The sequence below is a fragment of the Vanellus vanellus genome (genome assembly GCF_965231255.1).
Source record: "Vanellus vanellus genome assembly, chromosome: 17".
Classification (NCBI taxonomy): Eukaryota; Metazoa; Chordata; class Aves; order Charadriiformes; family Charadriidae; genus Vanellus; species Vanellus vanellus.
The window spans coordinates 2,459,776-2,483,147 of record NC_138922.1 but is presented as its reverse complement, the minus strand read 5'-3'; the positions used below and the strand labels follow the sequence as shown (position 1 = coordinate 2,483,147).

At 58.3% G+C, this 23,372-nt stretch overlaps 1 protein-coding gene across 1 annotated transcript; it reads left to right on the top strand.

The window, feature by feature from the left end:
• Positions 1 to 22,304: 22,304 nt before the first annotated feature.
• On the top strand, positions 22,305 to 22,970 carry RNF222 (ring finger protein 222; the record flags this gene model as incomplete). The annotated part of the gene is made up of 1 exon (XM_082492260.1): positions 22,305 to 22,970. One exon carries the CDS (start codon positions 22,305 to 22,307, stop codon positions 22,968 to 22,970), a length of 666 nt encoding a protein of 221 aa, XP_082348386.1.
• Positions 22,971 to 23,372: the final 402 nt, after the last annotated feature.

Sequence of the window (23,372 nt, the reverse complement as noted above, 5' to 3'; positions counted from 1 at the left end):
CTCTGAGCAACCTGGTCTATATGAAAATGTCCCTGCTCGTGGCAGGAGGTTGGACTAGATGGCCCTTAAAGGTCTATTCCAACCCAAACCAGTCTATGATTCTGTGATTCTATGATTTAGCCAAATGGAGCTCTGTGGCTTTTAAATTCGTTGCCAGAACTGCAGGAGTTAAAGCAGGAGCTGAAGGAGCTGGATGTGGCACGTCCCCTGGGCTGGCTGGGGCCGTGGAGCTGCCACGGTCCCTGGGCTCCGTGGCTGCATCCATGCCATGTCAGAGCCAATTCTTCTCCCCTTCCTGCAGCAGCAGCACAAGCTGAGGCCAATAGAGAGCGCGGGGCAGGAGCAGGCAGAGGCGCAGGCAGCATGCCCCGTCTGCAGCACGGACACCAGAGCACAGGTGGGCTACAGCTCCTCCAGCGCTGTAGGATGAGAAGCTGCAGGATGTGGTGAACTCCTTCCACCTGTCATGGCTGGGCAAGGTGGTGAGGCAGCTGCTGAGGAGGAGACATGTAGAGAGAACAGTGCGGGGGGCTTGGTGAGGGTCTGCTGGGACCCCCCTGGCTGGTTGTGCTTTGCTGTAACGTGGGGGAGCCTCTGGCTGTCCCTCAAATCATAGAATCATAGAACCATAGAACCATTGAATGGTTTGGGTTGGAAGGGACCTTCAAGATCATGGAGTTCCAACCCCCTGCCATGGGCAGGGACACCTCCCCCCAGCCCAGGTTGCTCCAAGCCCCGTCCAACCTGGCCTTGAACACCTCCAGGGATGGAGCAGCCACAGCTTCTCTGGGCAACCTGGGCCTAACTACCCTCACATTTAAAAATTTCCTCCTAATATTAAATTATTAAATTCCTCCTAATATAAAATTTCCTCCTAATTTCCCAGTGACAGGAAGAGGGGTAACGGGCACAAGTTAAAACATAGGAAGTTCCGTTCAAATACACGGAAAAACTTCTTTACGGTGGGGGTGACAGAGCACTGGCACAGGCTGCCCAGGGAGGTGGTGGAGAGTCCCCTTCTCTGGAGATTTTCAAGACCCGCCTGGATGCAGTCCTGAGTAATGTGCTCTGGGCAATCCTGCTTTAGCAGGGGAGTTGGACTAGATGATCTCTAGAGGTCCCTTCCAACTCTGAAAACTGTAAAGTCAATATTTTCACAAATTCAGACACTGGAGTCTTCTAAAAGTGCAGTTTTCCCAAGTATTAGAAGAGAAATTAGTCCTGTGTCTCTCAAACCAGGACATACTGGAAGGCCGCAATAAGGTCTTCCTGGAGCCATCTCTTCTCCAGGCTGAACAACCCCAACTCTTTCAGCCTTTCCTCATAGGAGAGGTACTCCAGCCCTCTGAGCATCTTCATGGCCCTCCTCAGGCCTGCTCCAGAGCTGGACGCACTACTCCAGGTGGGGGTCTCATGAGAGTGGAGAAGAGGGGCAGAATGCCCTCCCTTGACCTGCAGGCCACACTTCTGATGCAGCCCAGAATTCAGTTGGCCCTCTGGGCTGCGATCGCACATTGCCGGCTCATGTTGAGCTTCTCATCCACCAACAGCCCCAGGTCCTTCTCCTCAAATGGGCTTGGACAAGTCAGCTGTGGGGAAGGAAATTATAGTCCTGTGGAAATGTCCTGCTGCCATTGATAGCCCCTGGCCACCAGCCAAGTAACCTGGGTCTGTCCCCACGGGGCAGCCAGTGCCACCCGGCCTTGTCACCTTCCTCCCTGAAGCAGGATGAGGAGCTGCTGAAGCTCAGCCAAGCCACCATGGGGCAGGTGCAAGGGGACTATGAGAAGCTCAGCTCTGTCATGGGGAACCTCCTGGATGACAGTCCCCAGTAGCAGAAACACAACGAGGAATGTCTCTGAAACTCCCGTGGAGTCAGAGCATCCTCCAGGCAGAGCCCAGGCTGGGCACCACAAGGGCTTAGTTCCCCTGCAAACATGCTGGCAGCCCTGCAGAGGTTCCCACTGCCTTTCCTGGAGGTTTTGGAGGGAACTGGGGAGGTGGGGGGGTCTCAGCTGGCCAGAAGGCAGCTCTGACCCTGCCATAGCATCCTGGGGTGCTTTCTGCGTGTGAAGGCTCTGTTGCAGTCCCGGAGAGGCTGGAGAAGGACAAAGCGGAGAAGGAGGACCCAGTGCTGGGAATTGCTGTGGTACGGCCTCAAGTGACCACCGCAGCAGCCAAGAGGGGTCCTGTGTAGGCTGACAAACGCCCGTTGTCCCTTGGGTGCTCGATGGCAGAACCAGCCGGGGGGAAGGAGGATTTCCAGACCAGCTGCAGGTCCCTCCCTAGGTCCCCCTGTCTCTCCCCACGTCCCTTTGGCTGATGGGAGCAACCCCACAGTGTTGATGGGGCGAGCAGGGCCATGTAGCCACTTGTCCCTCTCTTGTCACGAGCTGGCCCTGCCCGTGGTCCGTCCACCCTTTCCCTACCGCTCTCCTGCCTTTCCCTCTGGCTGGAAAGCAGACACCACCGCCCGGGCCAGCAAAGTCAATCACACCGAGTTTGACGCAAGCGTGAAGCGGCTGAATGAGACGGTCAAGGAGATGCAGAGCCAAGTGACGGGCCGGGGGCAGGTCCAGTGACAGTTCAGTGACAGAGGTGGCCTCCAAGGTGATGGTTCTCTCACCACCGCCAACCAAACTGGCACCTCTGTGGCTCGTCAGCCTAAGGCAGCATGCCTCTGAGGCTCCCCCCTCCTGGGTGTTCCCCCCGGGGACTGCTATGTCCTATACCGGGGCGGATGGGTGTGTGCACCACCCACAGCTGGACCGCCTGGAGCTGGGGGCGATCTGGCAGCAGCTGGAGGCGCACAGCAAGAGCACCCTGCAGCAGCTCCAGGAGAAGGTGCCGCAGCCAGAGGCCGATGATGCAGCTGAGATTAAGGAGTGAGTGTGATGGGGATAGTGGTGACTTTGGGGACAGCGCTCGCCCCAGTCCCTCTGGCTGTCCTGGTTGGTGCCCGCATGGTACCCTGGCATGGGACCAATTTCACCAGCGAACCGTGGGGATGCTGATGAAGCAGCTACTGAGCCATGTCCCCAGTCTGTCCTGCCACCGGCCCCTCAGCATGGGGGTGCCTGGCCCTCAGTAGCACCCAGCATCCTGGGTGGGACAGGGGCAGATGGGTACTGGTGGTGCCCTGCTGTGCTGGGCACGGGGGTTCGTGTGTCTGCCTGGGGGTCCTGACCCTGCCAAGTCCACTCACAGACCTGCACGGCAGTGGGGGGACAGGCAGCCCTCCCCAGGGGGCAGCAGGCAGGGGGTGCCGTGGGGTACAAGCCCGTGGGTTTTGGGGTGCTGCCCCGAGCCAGGGTAGGTCGTTTCTCCCCCATCACCCATCTGCGGCTCCTGCTCTCCCCAAGCACACTGTGGCCACCCCATCGATGACAACATTACCCCCCCCACCTCACCTGGCACCCACCTACTGTCCTCAAGCCGGAGAAAAACTGGCAGCACAGTCACAGGTAGGGGACACGGGGACCCATCCCGTGCCCCAGCTCGTGGGGTTTTACACCCCCCACACACTGCCCCGTCTGGCCCAGGGCTCTGTCTCAAAGGTGCTGAAGCCACACGTGCCGAGTTGTGTCTGGTCTCAGCCTGACCTGGGCCTTGGGGGGTCACGTGGCTCCTCTGAAACACCTTGCCAAAATTAAGCCCTGCAGCTGGGACAGCCCAGCTCCTGCCTCCTGCTGTCCTTGGGTGGGCTGCAGGGACCTGCCCCGGCCATGACCAGCTCACCAGGGCTGTGGGGAAAGAGCAGATCCCGCATGGTTGGACGGGTGGGGTGTCTCCCACAGCAGTGGGAGGGGAGCCGGGAGGGACAGACCCCACCGGGGAGCAGCCCCTGGCCCCCTCACAGGCGTAGCGGGGTGAAGCACAGGGTGCCATGGTGTCAGGCACTGAGCATCCCCCTGCCCCGTCCCACAGGGAGACGGCAGCTGAGGGTGGGTACCCCACCGTGCCACGGAGCTGCGGGGAACAGCGCACTGTCACTACCCCGCTGCGGCACCTGCGCTGTCTCCGCACCCCCCCCCGCCACCCCCTCGTGCTCCCCAACAAGGTAGGGGTGACAAAGGTCGGGATACAGCGGGGGCAACTGGGGCTGGGAGGGTGATGCTGAGCGTCTGGGGTTCCGTGCCTCAGTTTCCCCAGGGAGAGCTGGGTGTGGGAGCATTGCCTGGGGATGCTGAATTCGGCCCGTGGTTCAGCCAGATGCTCTCTCCTTCCCAGGGCAACATGACGGGTCTTTTAGGCAAGGACGGCTGCATCCGCAGGGGCCGGCTGGACCAGCAGCTGCCTGCTGAGCGGGGGCCCCACGGGACAGATCCAGCACCGGGCATTCCAACAGGACAGCAATTCACGAGGTGATATTTTTTAATTATTAGATTCATTATTGTTTTTTAATAATTTAAATTAATTATTACAATTCAGTTAATAAAAAAGCTTCAAACTCTTATTGGTTGTTTTTCTTTTTCTTTTTATCTTTCGGCTTTCTTTAAAGCAAGCTTTATTTGGGAATTCCTTCCCCCCGCTATATCCCCCCTTTCCCAGGGAAGGGCCGTGAACAGTGGCCACAGGGACAGGGCGGAATCACCTTGAGAAATCACAGCCCCCCATTCCGCTTCCTCCAGGCCCTGAAAGGGTGCAGAGGGGGGGAGGATGGGTGAGGGCCAGTCTGTCCCCGCTGAACTGCCCAGGCTAGATTCATTAGTGGTTTTTATTAATTTATTTATTTGAAATATAATATAATGTAATGTAATGTAATATAATATACTATAATAATTTGTTGTTTTAAATAATTTATATGTTCTTCCTTCTTTCACAATCTGTTCAACATCTTGTTAACGCACAGCTCCCCTTCACCTCCTCTCCCCAAGAGGGCACTGGGGCCACTCTGCTCCCACTGAGGCTGCTCCCACTCTGCTCCCTGTGGAGGCTAATGCTGCCCGTGCCCCCGTCTCGCTGGCCCAAGAGCGGTGCCCCAGCCAGTGGAGCGCAAGGGTAGACGTGTCCACTGGCCATCTCTACCAGGCACGGGGGCACCGGTGGGACAGTGTGAGACCGGTCCAGCAGTGGAGAGCCGGGCAGGGACAGCTGCTGTTAAAAAGGGATTTAGTGTTATTTAATCATTGCGTCTCCTGCTGCGCTGCAGGGATGTTAGGGGAGGACTGGAATAGGGACTTCCCACCCAGCAGCGCTTCTGTGCTGCAGCTTCCTTCTGCCTGGATTTATACACATTCTATATATTTAGATATGATAGTGATTCTATGATTCTATGAAAACAAACTGGGGGTAGAAAAGACCAGCTGGAGGGCCCTGGGGCTGGTGCCCTCCCGGCAGTGTGTCCTTCCTCTAAATTAACAATAAAACCTCGACAATGATCCCAGTGCGTTTCTGGGGAACTCCTGCTCCCAACGGCCCCTCCCAGACCCCCCAATCCTTCCCCCCTCTGCCAACACGGCTTTGTCTCTTATGCCCAAAAAAGTAATTCAGGTGCTTCCTTGCTGGGACTGGTCTCCTCCGGGACAGTCTCAGCCAGAGCAGGTGGTGTGACCGTCCCTCTCCCCACATGGTGCAGCCACCCAGGACAGGGACAGAACCTGCACGGAGGTCCCTCTGACCGAGCACAGGCTGCGCCTGCTGCGGTTTGGGTATGGAAGTGGCAAAGGCCGCCGGGCCCCTGCACGCCTCCATCCCTGTGGATAACTTCATCCGAAGGACAGGCCGGGACCGGGGTGGGGCCCGTCATCTCCGCGGATACAGGGTGCTGCCCGACAATGGGTGACCTCATTGTCCTTAGCACCCGTCCTGCCACCGGGGTGGTCATTCGGCTGCCAGGAGGAGCAGGAGGAGGACGAGGAGGAGGAGCACGAGCACGAGGACAAGGAGACGAGGAGGAGGAAGGCTGCCGACTGCCTATTCCTCCCACCCATCCCGGTCCCCCCCACGGCAGAAAGGCTCCTGTCCCCCCAGGAGGGGGAAAGCTGCTGACTGCCCATCCCTCCCCTCCATCCCGCTCCCCCGCAGGCAGAAAGGCTCCCGTCCCCCTCAGGTCCCACTGTCCTTTCAGCAGGGCAGCAGCGATGGCCCAGCTCAGGCTATCCCAGCTGCTGGATGTCGCCATTGAGCCCGGCGAGGTCGGAGCCATCAACTTCACGGCACTGCGCTGCCTGCTGCAGGTCGTGCTTGGGCACCTGGGCCTGCAGGACCTCCCTGTCCAGGAGTGGGGGCACAGCCCGACCCCCCTCCTGGAGACGGACCAGCCTGCCAAGGCGCGCCCTGTCCTGGAGAAGGAGGGGGACAGGGCCCGGGGCCCGGGGCAGCAGCCCCAGGAGCCGGAGCAGCGGCTGCCCAGGAAGGACCCACTGCAGGACCCCACCAGTGGCCCCCAGCTCTCCTCTGAGGCTGCCAGCGTGAGGCACATGAAGAAAAAAATTCAAGCCAATGAGAGCAGCATCTTCAAGGTAAAGGCTTTTGCCGGTCCCCTGGGTCCTCCCGCAAAAGACACCCCTCCTCCAGGGTCCATGTCACTGTTGGCCTGCCCTTAGACCAAGGTCTGGCTCAAGCCCGAGCTCATGGTGGCACGTGGGGCTTCAGTGCAGGAAAGGGATGGAGTTTTGGGGAGGAAGAGCTGGGGCTGAAATGCTGCTCCACTTGCTCAGGGTCCTCTCCACATTGCCATCAGTGAATCATGGTGGGTCCGCTACAGCCCCCCGTGTCCTTGGCTCCTCTGGCTGTAGGCTCAGCACCCCTGGAGGTCCGGCCCCACCATCTTCTCCATCCCTCCCTTCTCCACTGCTGACCTACAGCCGGTACCACATCTGCTCCTGGGGCAGCTGAGAGGCTCCATCTGCACCTCATGGGCCTCATCTCCCACTGCAAATCCCCTCAGCTCGCCCAGTGGCTAAAGCCAGCCCTGGGGGGGACGGGAGTGGGGCCTCATCCTGCACAGCGCTGAGCCACTGGCAGACCTGCTTTGCCAGAGCATCCGCCATAGGGAGAAATAAGCTCGGGTTCAAGGAAAGATCACAGCAGGGGTAAAGGTCCTGGACCCCAGGGACCTTCCCCTGGGGCTCACCCCACCACCCCCCTCTCCCAGGCCATGGCTCGCTCCCAGGAGCTCCTCCAGGAGATCAGCGCGATGAAGGCGGCGCAGTCCCGCATGGCGGAGGAGATCCGGGTGATACAGGAGGCACTTGGCTTGGTGAGCTTCTGCCGGTGCCCCCAGGAGGGAGCTTGGCCCTCGCCCCCTCCCTGCCTCTCTCCCCATTGCCACCCCAGCCCCTGCCCCGTGGCCATCAGCCAGCGCTGTCACCTGGCGGGAAGGGCACCAGGAGGGAAGAGTGGGAAGGGTGTCCCACTGGGGGGAGCGGGGGAGCTCAGCGCACCCCCCTGGAGCCCCCCACTCTCTACTGGCCAGCACTGCCCCGGGGAGGGCAGAAACGGGCACCACTGCCTGCAGGTCATGCTGGGGTAGAGGGAATTGCAGGCATCCACCAAAGGGATGCTGAGGCACTGGGGAACTAAACAGGCTTATAAAAAGAAACGTGGGAGCTGGGAAAGAGGGGAGAGAAAGCCCAGCCCCGCGTCCCTGCCTTGTGCCAAGCTATTTTGCAGATGCTCCTTATAAATCCCATGCCCACATCCACACTGGTGCCCCTCTCCTTGCCCCTCTTCAGAGGAAATTCCAGGATGCTGCCAGCCAGCTTCTGGGTCCCCAGGACCAGACAGTGTTGGACCGTGATGTGGTACGGCCACGAGCACGCCCGGATGCTGCACCAGGACAGGAGGTAGTGCAGCATGGTGGGCTGGGGGGTGCTGGGGGATGGATTGCCTGGTGGGCAGCAAAGCAGGAGGGAGGGATGAGGGGGAGGAGGAGGAGGAGGAGGAGGAGGAGGAGAAAGAGGAGAAAGAGGAAGAGGAGTCTGAGGTCTGTTGTTGGTAAGTGCTGGGGCATCCCGTCTGCGGGAGCGGGACCAAGAGGGACCGCAGCACCCAGCGCCTCCAGCCACCGCACGCCTCGCGGCCTCTGCGGCGCTTTGCTCAGCACTTCTCTTCCCTGCGCATCCTGCCAGGAGACAGGACCTGGCACAGGCAGTGCCAGGGCAGCTCCTCAGCTGGCCTGACAGACAGACAGACCTCCTCCACTGCCTATGGCAGTGACATCCCACAGCAGCCCCTGCGGGGGACAAGTGAGCTCCTGAGACCAGGGCATCCCAGGGACCCCCGTGCTGGGACGACAGCGGGACCCATGCCCTGACTGTGCCACCACTGCCGTTCCCAGATCAGGCAGCCGGAGGATGCCCTTGGAAAGCCGGGGGTGACTGGAGGTGACTGCAAAGCACGTGTCAGCAACCAGATCAGCCTGCAGCTGGGGTAAAAGGACGGAGAGGGTTTCCTACCCCGTGGGGCTACAAGGGATTCGGAGGGGTGGGAGCATCCTGGTTTGGGGGGCGAGGGACACCCCCTGAGCAGCCCCGTGGAGGCTAATCCTGCCCGTGCCCCCGTCTCACTGGCCAGATACACGCTGCAAAAAGTCAAGCAGGAGCTGATAGAGATGAAGGACCTGGGACTAGAGGAGGTAGAGCGGGAGCTGAAGGAGCTCGGAGAGTACCAGGAGAGGACCAAGGCCACACTGAAGAAGGTGGTGATGCAGACAGCCAAACAAATGAAGGCACAGGTGAAGTCTGCAGGGAGTGCTCCCACTGCCCGCCGGCTCAGTGCAGTGGTTCTGGTGGGGTTCCTGGCCACGTCCCCTGGGCTGGCTGGGGCCATGGAGCCACCACAGCCCCTGGGCTCCTTGGCTGCATCCATGCCACGTCAGAGCCGATTCTTCTCCCCTTCCTGCAGCAGCACAAGCTGAGGCCGATAGAGAGCGCGGGGCAGGAGCAGGCAGAGGCGCAGGCAGCACGCCCCGTCTGCAGCACAGACACTAGAGCACAGGTGGGCTACGGCTCCTCCAGCGCTATGAGAAGCTGCAGGAGGTGGTAGACTTCATGTCATGGCAGGTGGTGGGCAAGGTGGTGAGGCAGGTGGTGGGCAAGGTGTTGAGGCAGCTGGCAAGGAGGAGCCATGTAGTGTGGTGGTGGCATGGGGGAGGGGGTGTGGTAGGGGGCAGGGTTCCCACTGCCTTTCCTGGAGGTTTTGGAGGGAACTGGGGAGGTTGGGGGGTCTCAGCTGGCTGGGAGGCAGCTCTGACCCTGCCATGGCATCCTGGGGTGCTTTCTGCATGTGAAGGCTCTGTTGCAGTCCCCGGAGAGGCTGGAGAAGGACAAAGCGGAGAAGGAGGACCCAGTGCTGGGAATTGATGTGGTAAGCCCTTGAGGGCCCTGGCACAGGCCAAGGGGGTTCCAGGCAGGGTGACAAACACCCGTTGTCCCTTGGGTGCTCGGTGGCAGAACTTGCCAGGGGGAAGGAGGATTTCCAGACCAGCTGCGGGACCCTCCCCAGGTCCCTCTCTTTCTCCCCGGGTCCCTTTGGCTGCTGGGACCAACCCCACGGTGCTGATGGGGCAAGGGCGGCCATGTAGCCACTTGTCCTTCTCCTCCTGTCAGGAGGTGGCCCTGCCCATGGTCCCTCCACCCTTTCCCCACCACTCTCCTGCCTTTCCCTCTGGCTAGAAAGCAGACACCACCGCCCTTGCCAGCAAAATCAATCACACCGAGTTTGATGCAAGCATGAAGCAGCTGAATGAGATAGTTGAGGAGATGCTGAGCCAGGTGAAGGACCAGGAGCAGGTGGAGCAGCAGTTCAATGAAGAGCAGCTGTCCAAGGTGAGGAGTGGCTCATCCCCACCACGCAAATCTCGCACCTCTGTGGCTCATCAGCCTAAGGCAGAATCCCTCTGAGGGTCCTCCCTGAGGCTGAGGGTGTGCACCATCCACAGCTGGACCGCCTGGAGCTGGGGGCGTTCCGGCAGCAGCTGGAGGAGCACAGCAAGAGAATAGTGGAGCAGCTCCAGGAGAAGACACCGCAGCCAGAGGCTGATGATGTGGCTTTGATTAAGGAGTGAGTGTGATGGGGACAGCGCTGGCCCTGGTCCCTCTGGCTGTCTTGGTCGGTGCCTGCGTGGTATCAGGCAGGCGGTGCTATGGGGTACAAGCCCGTGGGTTTTGGGGTGCTGCCCCGAGCCAGGGTAGGTCGTTTGTACCCCATAAACCATCTGCGGCTCCTGCTCTCCCCAGGCACACTGTGGCCACCCCATCGATGCCAAAATTACCCCCCCACCTCAACTGCCACCCAACTTCTGTCCTCAAGCCAGAGGAAAACTGGCAGCACAGCCACAGGCAGGGGACACGGGGACCCATCCCGTGCCCCAGCTCTGTGGGGTTTTACACCCCCCACACACTGCCCCGTCTGGCCCAGGGCTCTGTCTCAAAGGTGCTGAAGCCACACGTGCCGAGTTGTGTCTGGTCTCAGCCTGACCTGGGCCTTGGGGGGTCACGTGGCTCCTCTGAAACACCTTGCCAAAATTAAGCCCTGCAGCTGGGACAGCCCAGCTCCTGCCTCCTGCTGTCCTTGGGTGGGCTGCAGGGACCTGCCCCGGCCATGACCAGCTCACCGGGGCTGTGGGGAAAGAGCAGATCCCGCATGGTTGGACGGGTGGGGTGTCTCCCGCAGCAGTCGGAGGGGAGCCGGGAGGGACAGACCCCACCGGGGAGCAGCCCCTGGCCCCCTCGCGGACGTAGCGGGGTGAAGCACAGGGTGCCACAGTGCTGGGCACTGAGCATCCCCCTTCCCCATCCCACAGAGAGACGGCGGCTGAGGGTGGGTACCCCACCGTGCCACGGAGCTGCGGGGAACAGCGCACTGTCACTACCCCGCTGCGGCGCCTGCAGTGTCTCCGGCCTCCCCTGCTCCTCCCACCCCTCATGCTCCCCAACAAGGTAGGGGTGACAAAGGTCGGGATACGGTGGGGGTGACTGGGGCTGGGAGGGTGATGCTGAGCGTCTGGGGGTCCGTGCCTCAGTCTCCCCAGGGAGAGCTGGGTGTGGGAGCGTTGCCTGGGGATGCTGAATTCGGCCCGTGGTTCAGCCAGACGCTCTCTCCTTCCCAGGGCAACATGACGGGTCTGTTGGGCAAGGACGGCTGCATCCGCAGGGGCCGGCTGGACCAGCAGCTGCCTGCTGAGCGGGGGCCCCGCGGGACGGATCCAGCACCCGGGCAGCCCAACAGGGACAACAATTCATGAATTCATTGTTATTTAATTATTGAATTCATTGTTTCTATGTAAGAAATAAAAAAAAAGTCAACCTGGGTTGTTTTGGTCTTTTTTCTTTTTTTGGGGGGGGCCTTTTTTTTTAAGCAATGTTGATTTGAAATCTAAAAAGTTCCCCAGCTTCCCCCTTTCTCAGGGATGGGCCGGGAGCAGCAGTCAGTGGGACTGAGGGGGCGGCATCACCTTCATAATTCACAGCCCCCAGATCCACTTTGCCCCCCCAGATCCTATCGGGAAATACAGCAGGCACCAAGCTAGTGGGCGCCTGTCCCCCCCTGTGAAGAGGTTCTGCTCTGGCCTTCCGTGGGATGGTGATGGAGCTTTCTGCCATTAAGAGCCATGATGGAGGTTTCACCTACCACAAAGAAACCCCCAGTGCGGTGATCCAGAGTCTGGGAAACACTGGCTCTATCCCTGGTGTTAGACTGGGGTGGTCGTCTTGGTCCCTGGTGCCCCTGAGTGCCTCCCAGGTGTGGTGTTCTGGGTGCCAGGGAACCCTGGCTGTGTCCCTGGATTGGTGGTCTGCGTGCCCGGTGGCCCTGGCTGTGTCCCCAGTGTTGTGGTCTGCATACTTGGTAGCCCTGACTTTGTCCCCAGAGTGGTGCTATGGGTGCTCAGGGACACTAGCTGTGTGCCCAAAGTTGTGATCAGTGTGCACGGGGACCATGGTTGTTTCCCCAGGGTGGTGGTCTTCCTGCCTGGTGGCCCCGGCTGTGTCCTCAGAGTCGTGGCCTGGGTGCCCGGTGGCCCTGGCTGTGTTCACAGGTGGTGGTCTGCATACCAGGGGACCCTTGCTGTGTCACCAGTGTGGTGGTCTGGGTGCTCGGAGACCCTTGCTGTGTCCCCAGTTTGGTGATCTGGGTTTCTGGTGGCCCTGGCTGTGTCCTCAGGGTGGTGGTCTAGATGCCCGGTGGCCCCGGCTGTGTCCTCAGGGTGGTGGTCCGTGTGCCTGGTGGCCCTGGCTGTGTCACCAGTGTGGTGGTCTTGGGTGCTCGGGGACCCTAGCTATGTCTCCAGATTGGTGATCTGGGTTTCTGGTGGCCCTAGCTGTGTCCCCAGTGTGGGGTGTGGGTGACCCGTGGCCCTGGCTGTATCCTCAGGGGGGTGGTCTGGGTGTCCGGGTGCTCGGGGACATTGGCTGTGTCCCCATGTTGGTGGTCTGCATGCCCGGTGGCCCTGACTGTGTCCTGAGGGTGGTGGTATTGGGTTCCTGGTGGCCCTGATTTTGTCCCAGGGTGGTGGTCTGCCTACCAGGGGACCCTGGCTTTGTCCTCAGGGTGGTTATCTGTCTGCCTGGTGGCCCTGGCTGAGTCCCCAGGTGGTGCTCTGGGTGCCTGGTGGCCCTGGCTGTGTCCTCAGGCTTGTGGTCTGGGTTCTCGGGGATACTGGCTTTCTCCCCAGTGTGGTGGTCTCCGTGCCCAGTAGCCCTGGCTCTGTCCCCAGGTGGTAGTTTTGGTGCCTGGTTGCCCAGGCTGTGTCCCCAGGGTGGTGGTCTTCATGCCCAGTGGCCCTGGCTCTGTCCCAAGGGTGTCGGTCTGCATTCAGGGGACCCTTGCTGTGTTCCCAGATTGGTGATATGGGTTCCTGGTGGACCTAGCTGTGTTCCCACGGTGGTGGTCTGGGGGCTCGGCGACCTTGATGTGTCCCCATGTTGGTGGTCTGCGTGCCCAGTGTCCCTGGCATCTCGCCTCCCCCGGCAGGGCCCGCTCCCCTCGCGGCCCCCCTGAGGCGCCCCGTGGCTCGGCCCAGCCCGGCCCGCAGGGGTCGCTAGGCCGTGGTGGCAGCTTTCCCTTCAGAGTTGGCGGGGGGGGCTCTGCCCATCCTTCTGCCCGCCTTAGTGCCTCAGAGCTCGTCCTCTGGAAATCGAGACGTTTAGTCGGGGAGTTGTAGGTCCTCTTAATTCCATCCTGATCGATTCGTAGCTGCTGGCACCAATGTCTTCCCCAGCAGGGTGGCCAGCAGGGCGAGGGGGGTATTCTGCCCCTCTGCTGTGCTCTGGGGAGACCCCGCTGCAGTGCTGCCTCCAGCTCGGGGGGTCCCAACAGCAGAAGGACACGGAGCTGTTGGAGCAGGTTCAGAGGAGGCCCCGGAGATGCTGCGAGGGCTGGAGCCCCTCTGCTGTGAGGACAGGCTGGGAGAGTTGGGGGGGGTTCAGCCTGGAGAAGAGAAGGCTCCCAAAACACCTTAGAGCCCCTTCCAGTCCCTCAAGGGGGCTGATAAGAAAGGTGGAGACAAGCCTTTTAGCAGGGCCTGTTGTGGTAAAACAAGGTGGGATGGTTTTAAACTGAAAGAGGGAAGATTTAGACTAGACAGAAGGAAGAAACGTTTTATGCTGAGTGGTGAGACACTGGCCCAGGTTGCCCAGAGAGGTGGGAGACGAGCCATCCCTGGAAACATTCCAGGCCAGGTTGGACGGGGCTCTGAGCAACCTGGTCTATATGAAAATGTCCCTGCTCGTGGCAGGAGGTTGGACTAGATGGCCCTTAAAGGTCTATTCCAACCCAAACCAGTCTATGATTCTGTGATTCTATGATTTAGCCAAATGGAGCTCTGTGGCTTTTAAATTCGTTGCCAGAACTGCAGGAGTTAAAGCAGGAGCTGAAGGAGCTGGATGTGGCACGTCCCCTGGGCTGGCTGGGGCCATGGAACCGCCATGGCCCCTGGGCTATTGAGGGTATTTTCTGCTACTTTCTGGCACACTGTGAAAGAGCAGCGGAAAGAGGTAAAAAAAAGAAAAAAAAATCCTGGAAGACCATATAATGCACAAAATGATAACTTATTTAATTTCTACTCAGGGTTTCATCAGGAAGGGGAAGTCTCGTCATGTGTTTTCAAACTATATGAGCAAAACTGGGAATCCTTCCCACCAAACAAATCACATGAAGAGCAGTTGAAGGAGCTGGGACTGTTTAGTTTGAGGAGGAGGAGGCTGAGGGGAGACCTCATCACTCTCTACAACTATTTGAAAGGACACTGTAGAGAGGTTGGTGCTGGTCTATTCTCACAGGTAACTAATGACAGAACAAGAGGGAATGGCTTCAAGCTCCAACAGGGTAGATTTAGACTGAACATTAGGAAAGAATTTTTCACAGAAAGAGCGGTCAGGCATTGGAATAGACTGCCCAGGGAGGTGGTTGAGTCACCATCCCTGGATGTGTTTAAGAGACATTTAGATGTGGTGTGGACTCGATGATCCCAAGAGTCTCTTCCAACCTAGACAATTCTATGATTCTATGATGTGCTCCTGTGCACGGGATGCACTGGCTTGGCTGGCGCAGCACTGCAGCCGACATAATTTCAGGGAGACGGGGAAGCATATGGGAGGCAGCCCTGGGCCAGGGGAGGGGGACATGGGCTGGGATTTTGCCACCACATCCGGGGGGGGGGAGTGTGTTCGTGCAGCCCTGGTTCTTGCTCATCATCTCAGGTGATTGCATTTGGGCTGCCCCCAGACTCACTCGAGGCAGCTGCTGCGGTGAGGGGACACCCTGCTTGGTGGAGAAGGGAAATAAGTTGAAGGAGCCCCTGGAGACTGCAGTTGCCCTCCCAGACATGGGAAAACTCCATGCACCATGGGGCGGTGTGGCTCTGCGTGGACTGGATGGGACAAATCCCCAATATTTGGTGTCAGAATAAGGTTCCAAGGGCTCACAGCAGGCTTGGGGTCATTCCTGGGTGGGTTTGTTGCCAGCAGCAGGGAGGCAGGGGCAGGTCAGAGCTATGATGACCAGGTACTGTGCAGGTCCCTTCATGAAACATCTGGTGGGAAAAAAGATATTGGAGAGGTGGTTGGGTACGTACCCAGTTGTTCCTCGGTGTTTGATAAGCATTCCTCACATCAAATGACTGGACCTTAATTTCTGATCGTCAGGAGGATAAGCAGATCCTGCCCACCCTGTTGGGGAAGAGACAGAATCCCAGATGGTGGGGACCACCAGCTCCAGACCTTTGCACCCCTGGAGAGGCAGGCTCAGGGCTTTTTTTTTTCAGTGCACCCTGGACTTTTTTCAGGGTTGCCAAAGCAGATCCAAGAGCACCACCTCCTGGGCACGGCAAAAAGCATTGAGGAGAAAGCTGAAGGAAGAGCTTCTGTTAGGTGTTTTAGGCTGTCTTGGCTATATCAGCATCTTGATGGTGGGTCTCCATCTGGCCAGGTGCCTGACAGGCAGGACGGAGACAACACAGAAGGAAAAGACACTTGTGTTTCCCACTCTGAATTTAAGCAGAATGAGTGGAAGAGTGGCTGGAAAGCTGCCTGGCGGGGAAGGACCTGGGGGTGTTGGTTGACCACCAGCCTCATGAGTATGAGCCAGCAGTGTGCCCAGGTGGCCAAGAAGGCCAATGGCATCCTGGCCTGTACCTGGAATAGTGTGGCCAGCAGGACTGGGGCAGTGATCGTCCCCCTGTACTCAGCACTGGTGATGACCCACCTCAAGTACTGTGTTCAGTTTTGGGCCCCTCACTACAAGACAGATATTGAAGTGCTGGAGCGTGTCCAGAGAAGGGCAACAGAGCTGGTGAGGGGTCTGGAGCAGAAATCTTCTGAGGAGCAGCTGACGGAACTGAGGTTGTTCAGCCTGGAGAAAAGGAAGCTGAGGGGAAACCTAATTGCTCTCTACAGGTCCCTGAAAGGAGGGTGTAGTGAGGGTGTGTGTGTGTGTCAACCTCTTCTTGCTAGTAGCAAGCAATAGGGCAAGAGGAAATGGCCTCAAATTGCACCAGGGGAGGTTTAGATTGGATATCAGGACAAAGTTCTTCACCGAAAGAGTTGTCAAACATTGGAATGGGCTGCCCAGGGAAGTGGTGGAGTTGACATCCCTGAAGGTATTTAAAATACAAGCAAACGTGGTACTGAGGGACATGGGTTAGTGGTGGGTTTTGGCAGTGTTAGGTTGGTGGTTGGAGTTGATGACCTTAAAGGCCCCTTCCAACCTAGACAATTCTATGATTCTAAAGCAAGATGGACGAGGCCCTCAAGGGGCTTGAGTCCCTCCGGACTTGTCCATCTTTTCCATCTATGTGAGTTTATTTTGACAACATGGGATTGAACATAACTAAGACAGGGGCCAGGCCACTTGGACCCTCCACCCCTTGGATTTACTTTTTCCCCCCTACCCTTCACCTTCTTCCCACCAATTGCAACTATTCACCATGTCTGAGCTGGTGCTGGGAAGTGGTTCAAGAAGGATGGGCCAAGCAGAAACCTCTTATAAAGCCTGAGATTCGCAGGTTGAACACTTCTAAGGAAAAACCTGGGGGAGTTTCGGAGGACTGGCCATGCCCTGGGAGGGATGGGGCAGGCGCACTGGCCCCAGGGTAACAGAGAAAAGGTGCAAACAGCGTAACAAGCCCAGCATGGAAAGGAGCTGGAGGAGAGGCAAGAGGGGCAGCATCCCTACTGCATTGCAACTGTACCTGCTCTGCAGCTTCACCAGGGACATGTCAAGGCCATTGGGCAAGAACACTGGCCATCACAGCCACCGTTTTGTGGATCAGTCATGGCACTGAGAAAGGAAAATGCAGACATGGGCACAGCGATCCCTCCTGCAGCTTTTGGCAATCACTCGTTTACAGGCTTCCCAAGCCAGAGGCTTCACCCAGCCCATCCTTTCCAGCAGCCACTGGCCACATGGAGGGGTTGTGGCTGCATGGCAAAGCTCTCCCTGCATGGATCTTGCCATCAAGAATAAATCCATAATTTTTCTTACCAGGATCCTGACCTCAGCTGAGCGAAGGGATGGAGGACACGTCTCTGCTCATTGGAACTGCCCCTGCTTCATCTGTTACGATTTAGAGAAGTGCAGCATGGATTTGATATGGAAATATTAACACCTATAGTGAATATTTGCCTGGCACCGGGCTCACATGTAGATCAATATTCTGCCTTTAAATGTGCTTTGAAGATAAGCACTTTCGCATAACTATGTGTATATTTAATTTTTCCTACTCCCCACCTGGCCACTGACAGTGGAAGATTTGGGTGATGCAGCGGAAGACAAGGGCTGACTCTGCAGCATCCTCTTGTCCTTGCAAAAGGCTGCAAAGCTCTGCCCAAAAGCCATCGCAGCTGCAGGGAAGGGACTCTGGCCACCCCTGCCCTGCAGTGAGGGCTGTGTCCTTTTCTGGGTCAGAAATGTCCTTTATTCACTGGAAGCCACCAAGCCCAGAGCAGAGAAGGTCTCAGCTGTGGTCCCTGGACAGGAGCTGAGCCTGGTGCTACCTTCTTGCTTGGATAAAAAGATCCTGGAGCCCTTGGCCCTGCATTGGGTTCGAGGGGGCTGAAACACTGGCCGTGAGCTGCACTTCTTAAAGCCCGAGAGAAAAATACAGGCAGCATTTAGGGACTTGCTTTGCCCCTGAACGTGGTTTCTTGTCCTTCAGCACTGGCAGACTCAATCCTGTCACTCAGGAAAGATGCTGCTGCATGTGAAAGGGGGGCAAAGGCACTGAGAAAAGCCATGCCTAGGAAAGAACGAAACTGCTCAAGGAGCCAGAGCTGTGATATGCCAAAATCCCTTTGATTTTGGCGTGGTCAAAGCAGCAAAGGGAGGCAGACCTGTTTTTCCAGTGCCTATGTATAGAGACGTGAGCTCATAGTTTCCGACTGCAGGGAGCATTCAAAGTATGGGAAACAGGAATTTCCACCCCCGCCTTGGTGCCAGCAGAGAGCAAACTGAAGCTGGGGAGATGCTCAGCTGCCCCAAATCTGCTCTCACTGGCCCTGATGGCTTATTCAGCAACAGAGATCTTGGTGGGTGAAAGCAGCCCTGGCACCTCCAGCAGCTTCGAGGAGGGGCCAGGGGATGGGGATGCCTACCCCAGGGGTGACTGTGCAACCTCAGCCCTGGCATAATCTGTCTGGAGAGGTTTCAGCCTCAATTTCTGACCGTCCCAAGAAAACTGGGATAACGAGTGGAGTGGCTTGGTCCCCAATCCTAAGCAGGGGTGTGGAAGGTGGTGACATGCTCCGGGTCTCCTTCCAGTGAGGGACAGGGCTTCACAGCTTGAGAGATCCTCCCCTGGGGGCACAAGTCTCCCACGGTGGATGCTTTCTGAAGAGGGCAGATGCATTTCGGCAGCTGCCACAGTGCACGGGATGGTCTGGCAGGGCTGCACCTACCCTTCTCCTTCCAGAAACCAGCCCCGTGTTGTAATCACTGCAACCACTGTGCCCACGAATGACTGATACTGCTGCCCACGCCTGCAGCCCTGCACTCTGCCGCGACACCTGGCTGTGTGAAACCAGCCCTCCTGCCCACAGAGGAACTCCAGGGCCCATCTCACTGGGTTTTGGGTGCCAGGGGGTCATCTCTTCTTTTGTCTGCCCCATAGACCCTGCAGAGCCCTGGGCATCTTCTTGAGGCTGGAGGAGTACAGGGCTGGGAATGCTTGTGTGGAGCATCTCTCTGCCCCAATGCAAGACTCCCCCCTGTGTCCAGGTTTCTCCTGAAGGCTTTCCATGATGGAGACTCCAGGCCCTCCAGGGCACTGGGGCCACTGGCCGGGTTGAGGGGTGGCAGAGGTGTCTGGAAAGAGTCAAGATTGTGGCAGGAGCAATTCACCCTGCTGGCAGTTTTTGCAAGGCTTTGCAGGGGAGATGCCTCTCAGCTTCTTGCCTGGGGGTCGAGAGGGGGATGGGCAACACCCTGGGACATGTGTAAAGCCACAGGGAACCTTCTCTATGTGGGTTTCACAGAATCACAGAATAGTCAGGGTTGGAAGGGACCTCTGGAGATCATCTAGTCCAACCCCCCTGCCAGAGCAGGGTCACCTACAACAGGTTGCACAGGACAGTGTCCAGGCGGGTTTTGAACGTCTCCAGAGTGGGAGACTCCACAACCTCTCTGGGCAGCCTGTTCCAGTGCTCCACTACCCTCAAAGTGAAGAAGTTCCTCCTCATGTTAAGATGGAACTTCCTATGTTCAAGCTTGTGCCCATTACCCCTCGTCCTATCAATGGGCACCACTGAAAAAAGACTCCTCCCATCCCTCTGGCATCCTCCCTTTAAGTATTTGAAAGCATTAATAAGATCCCCCCTCAGTCTTCTTTTCTCTAGACTAAAGAGACCCAAGTTCCTCAGCCTTTCCTCATATGAAAGATGTTCTAATCCCCTAATCATCTTCGTAGCCCTTTGCTGGACCGTCTCCAGCAGATCCCTGTCTTTCTTGAACTGGGGAGCCCAGAACTGGAGACAGTACTCCAGATGCGGCCTCACCAGGGCAGAGTAGAGGGGGAGGATGACCTCCCTCGACCTGCTGGCCACACTCTTTTTGATGCACCCCAGGATGCCATTGGCCCTCTTGGCCACCAGGGCACATTGCTGGCTCATGGTCATCCTGTTGTCCACCAGGACTCCCAGGTCCCTTTCCACAGAGCTGCTCTCCAGGAGGTCAGCCCCCAACCTGTACTGATACGTGGGGTTATTCCTCCCCAGATGCAGTACCCTACATTTACCCTTGTTGAATTTCATTAGGTTCCTCCCTGCCCAACTCTCCAGCCTGTCCAGGTCACGCTGTAAAGCCGCACAGCCTTGTGGCGTGTCAGCCACTCCTCCCAGTTTAGTGTCATCAGCAAACTTGCTGATAGTACACTCTATCCCTTCATCCAGATCATCAATGAATATATTGAACAGGACTGGACCCAGTACTGACCCTTGAGGGACACCACTTGTTACTGACCTCCAACTAGACTCTGCACCACTAACCACAGCCCTCTGAGCTCTGTCAGCCAGTTCTCAATCCACCCCACTGTCCATGGGGTCCAGCCCACACATGGCCAAACGGTGACTCACGAGCCACCTGCAGCTGCTAAGACAGCCAAGCATGGGGCTCCTGCCTGCCCTGAGCCCACAGGGCTCCTGCCGCTGCCTGGACCGCAGTTCCCAGAGATGCTGACCCCCCCCTCCCCCCCCCCCCCCCAAGGCAGGTGCAAAGCGGCAGTGGCCCTTGAGCTTTGTGTTTGTTGTGCTGTACACTGCCACACCGGCGCTTGGGTGAGCATCTGATGGTGTGGGATGGGGAGTGCAGGGCTGGAGTGAGGAGTGTTTGGGGGATAAGGAGGGAAGAGGGTGCAGGGATGAAGTGGTGGAATGGGGAGCTGTGGTGGGTGGAGGCAAGAAGTGTTTGCCAAGAGCCCAGCCCTGGTGCTGGATACTGCATCTCACCCTGCTTTGCAGCAACAGAGGGGTTTGGGTTCCCGGCATCCCCTTTCATTGGGGTTTCACCCCAGGGATGAGCCCAGCTACAGCTTCCCATTACATGAGGGAAAGCAGGCAGGACTGTGCCTCCTGTCCCTACCCTCCGACGCCTGACGCCAGCTCCTCGCCCACTCCCTGGCCAACCAGGAAAATATCAGTCCTTTAAAACTGGAACGAGTTCATCCGCATTCACTCCCTGGGAGCTGTCCCTGTCCCTGCTCCAGCTTCTGCGCAACGCGCTTGCATGACACGCGCAGCCAACACCTCCGTGTTATATAGGTGTCCTGGTCCTCTCCCCAGCTGGTGCTTGGTGTTGGGGCTGGGGCACGGCCAGCCCCACTTCTGGGGACAGTGGTGGAGTGCATGGAGGGGCTCCTGCCCTGGTGCCCTGCAGCAGGTAAGGGGGCTTTGGGGCACAGAGGAGCAGGTACACGGGCATAGGGTCTCCTTCTGCAGTGCTTTGGGGGACCAGGTCCCTGAGGTCTCCTAAACCAGAGCAGGAGCCTGCGTCTTTTTTCTCTTGCAAGGGGAGGGGATGTTCGTTGTGTTCTTGAGACCACCCTGGTGCAGGGATGGCTCCCGTGCAAGAGAAGGGCAACCAAGGAGGGGGCAGCAGAACCTCCAGAAAGAGCTGTGAGGATGCCCATGGGCACAGTCATGTCTGAGTAAAAGGATGCAGGTTGGGTCGGGTCTGAAAATGCTACAAGGTCTGGAAAAACCTGTAGGCTTTGTGAAACTCCAATCCTAAGAGAAAGGAGCTGAGCTGAGCATCCTTCCTCCCCTCTCCCCTTTCTCCTCCTCTCCTTTCTCCTCTCCTCTCCTCTCCTCTCCTCTCCTCTCCTCTCCTCTCCTCTCCTCTCCTCTCCTCTCCTCTCCTCTCCTCTCCTCTCCTCTCCTCTCCTCTCCTCTCCTCTCCTCTCCTCTCCTCTCCTCTCCTCTCCTCTCCTCTCCTCTCCTCTCCTCTCCTCTCCTCTCCTCTCCCTTCTCCCCTCTCCCTTCCCTGACGCCACCATGTGAATGCTCCCCGCGCTGGGAGACGCACGGGAGAGCTTCAGACCCAGCCCAGACGCAGGTCTGGGGATCACAGCAGCCCTGCGCTCCCCCTCACACCCCGGGCCAGGGCGGGGTCCAGGAGGGCCGCCTGGGCTCTGCCCTGCCTGCTCTGACTAAGAGGAGACGCCGGTCTCCGGGGCTTGCTGCCCGCACTGTGCTCCGGCGCGAGTGAGGAGCACAGCCTGGAGATGGCTGTGGCCTGGCCACCAGCCTGGGACATCCTCCAGCAGCCTGGAAGGAGCCTGGCATGTGTGCTCGCTGCCTGCCCTGGGTACAGCATGCTCCCTCTCCATCCCTGCGGGGTCCTGTACTCCCATGTGCCCCACTGACCTGGCATTCCCCCACTCCTGGCCCCTCTGTGTCTCCTGGTATGGCAGCGTCTCCCTTTCCGTGGCAGGTTTCTTTGTGGCATGGGACTTCCCACCTCCTGGGCGCCTGGAGCTGGCAGCAGAGCACGGAAGCACTCGTGACACAAGCTGAACCTGCTTTGTGTGTACCAGGCACTGAGCAGGTAGACACAGCTCCATCCAGGGGCTCATGTTTTTTCTATGTGATTTTGCAGCCAGGGATTGTTGCCCCCAGTGGCTCTGAAGCTGAGGTCCTGTCATCTCTCTCTTGCCGTAAGGGCCACACTGAGAGCCTTAATGCTCCTGAAAATGCCCTGCCTTGTTGAGACCATGCCTAGTAGCTGTCAACTGCTTCTGTTAGGGGCAAGAGAGCAGGGAGGAGGATGAGAGATGAAAAGATGGATCATGCTAATCATTGCAATGAGACCCTTATTAACCCATCGTGCCTCTTCCTCGCAGCTGGGGAACACCTGCAGCCGACAGAGCAGGGATGTCTGAGACCTCGTCCAGCAAGGAGGGTCCCCCGGCTGAGTGCCCCGTGTGCTACGAGAAGTTTCACCCACTGGAGGCCATGCACCGCAAGCTCAGCTGTGGGCACACCTTCTGCCACGACTGCCTGGTGAAGTGCTTGCTCTCCGCCAAGCTTGACGGCCAGGTCCAGAGCAGCATCATCTGCCCCATCTGCCGCTACGTGACTTTCCTCAGCAAGAAGAAGGCTCTATGGCCACCCAAGGCAGGCGCCAACCCCCAGACACTGGAAATGCCTCTGTCACCTTCATCCTTGTCCCATCTGACCAAATTGGAGGCCAGCAACACCTTGGTGGTGCCCAGCCATTTTGTGATGCCGGTGCAGAGCTTTGACCGGTGCTGCAGCACAGGGAACAGCCCCATGGACGCACAGGGGGTCCCAGCAGAGCTGGCGCGGGAAGCCCACATCTTTGTCATCAGCAACCATGGGATGCCACTGGTAGACATGGACTGCAGCTCCCTGGGGAGGAGAAGCAGAGCAGAAACACGGAGCTCGGTGTCATCTGGCCCGGCCCTGGGGGTGAAATGCTGCCAGTCACCCATTGCCCTTGCTGTCCTCCTTATCTTGACTGTGGCCATGCTGGCGGCTGTGCTCCCTTGGCTGCTGCTAGTGAAGAGGGACTCGTAGCGGGGATGGGATCAGCTCAAATGCTGGAGGTGTCACTGATGCTGGGATGGAGCTAGGCCTGGGACCTCTCTCAAAAGATACCATGAGAAAGTCCAGAAGCAGTTCCAGGTGAAGCTCTCTCATCTGACCAGGGACTTGATGGACTTTCAGACCTTTCTGCAGATCTCCAGGCACTTGGAGATCTGGCATTTTCTGCCTCTTTTGGTTAAAACGTGGCTGGTCAAACCCTGCTAGTAGGTTCCTCTGGTGTCTTAGCAGAGAGCGTGGATTCTCCTCCCGCACCCTGTGACAGCATGTGCAGGGGGTGAGGGGGCCGTGCTGGTCCCTCCCCTCCATCCCAGCTCCTGGGGGACTGTGGCATCCAGGAACCCAGACCCTGGGGACAGCCAAGGGTTCCATGCA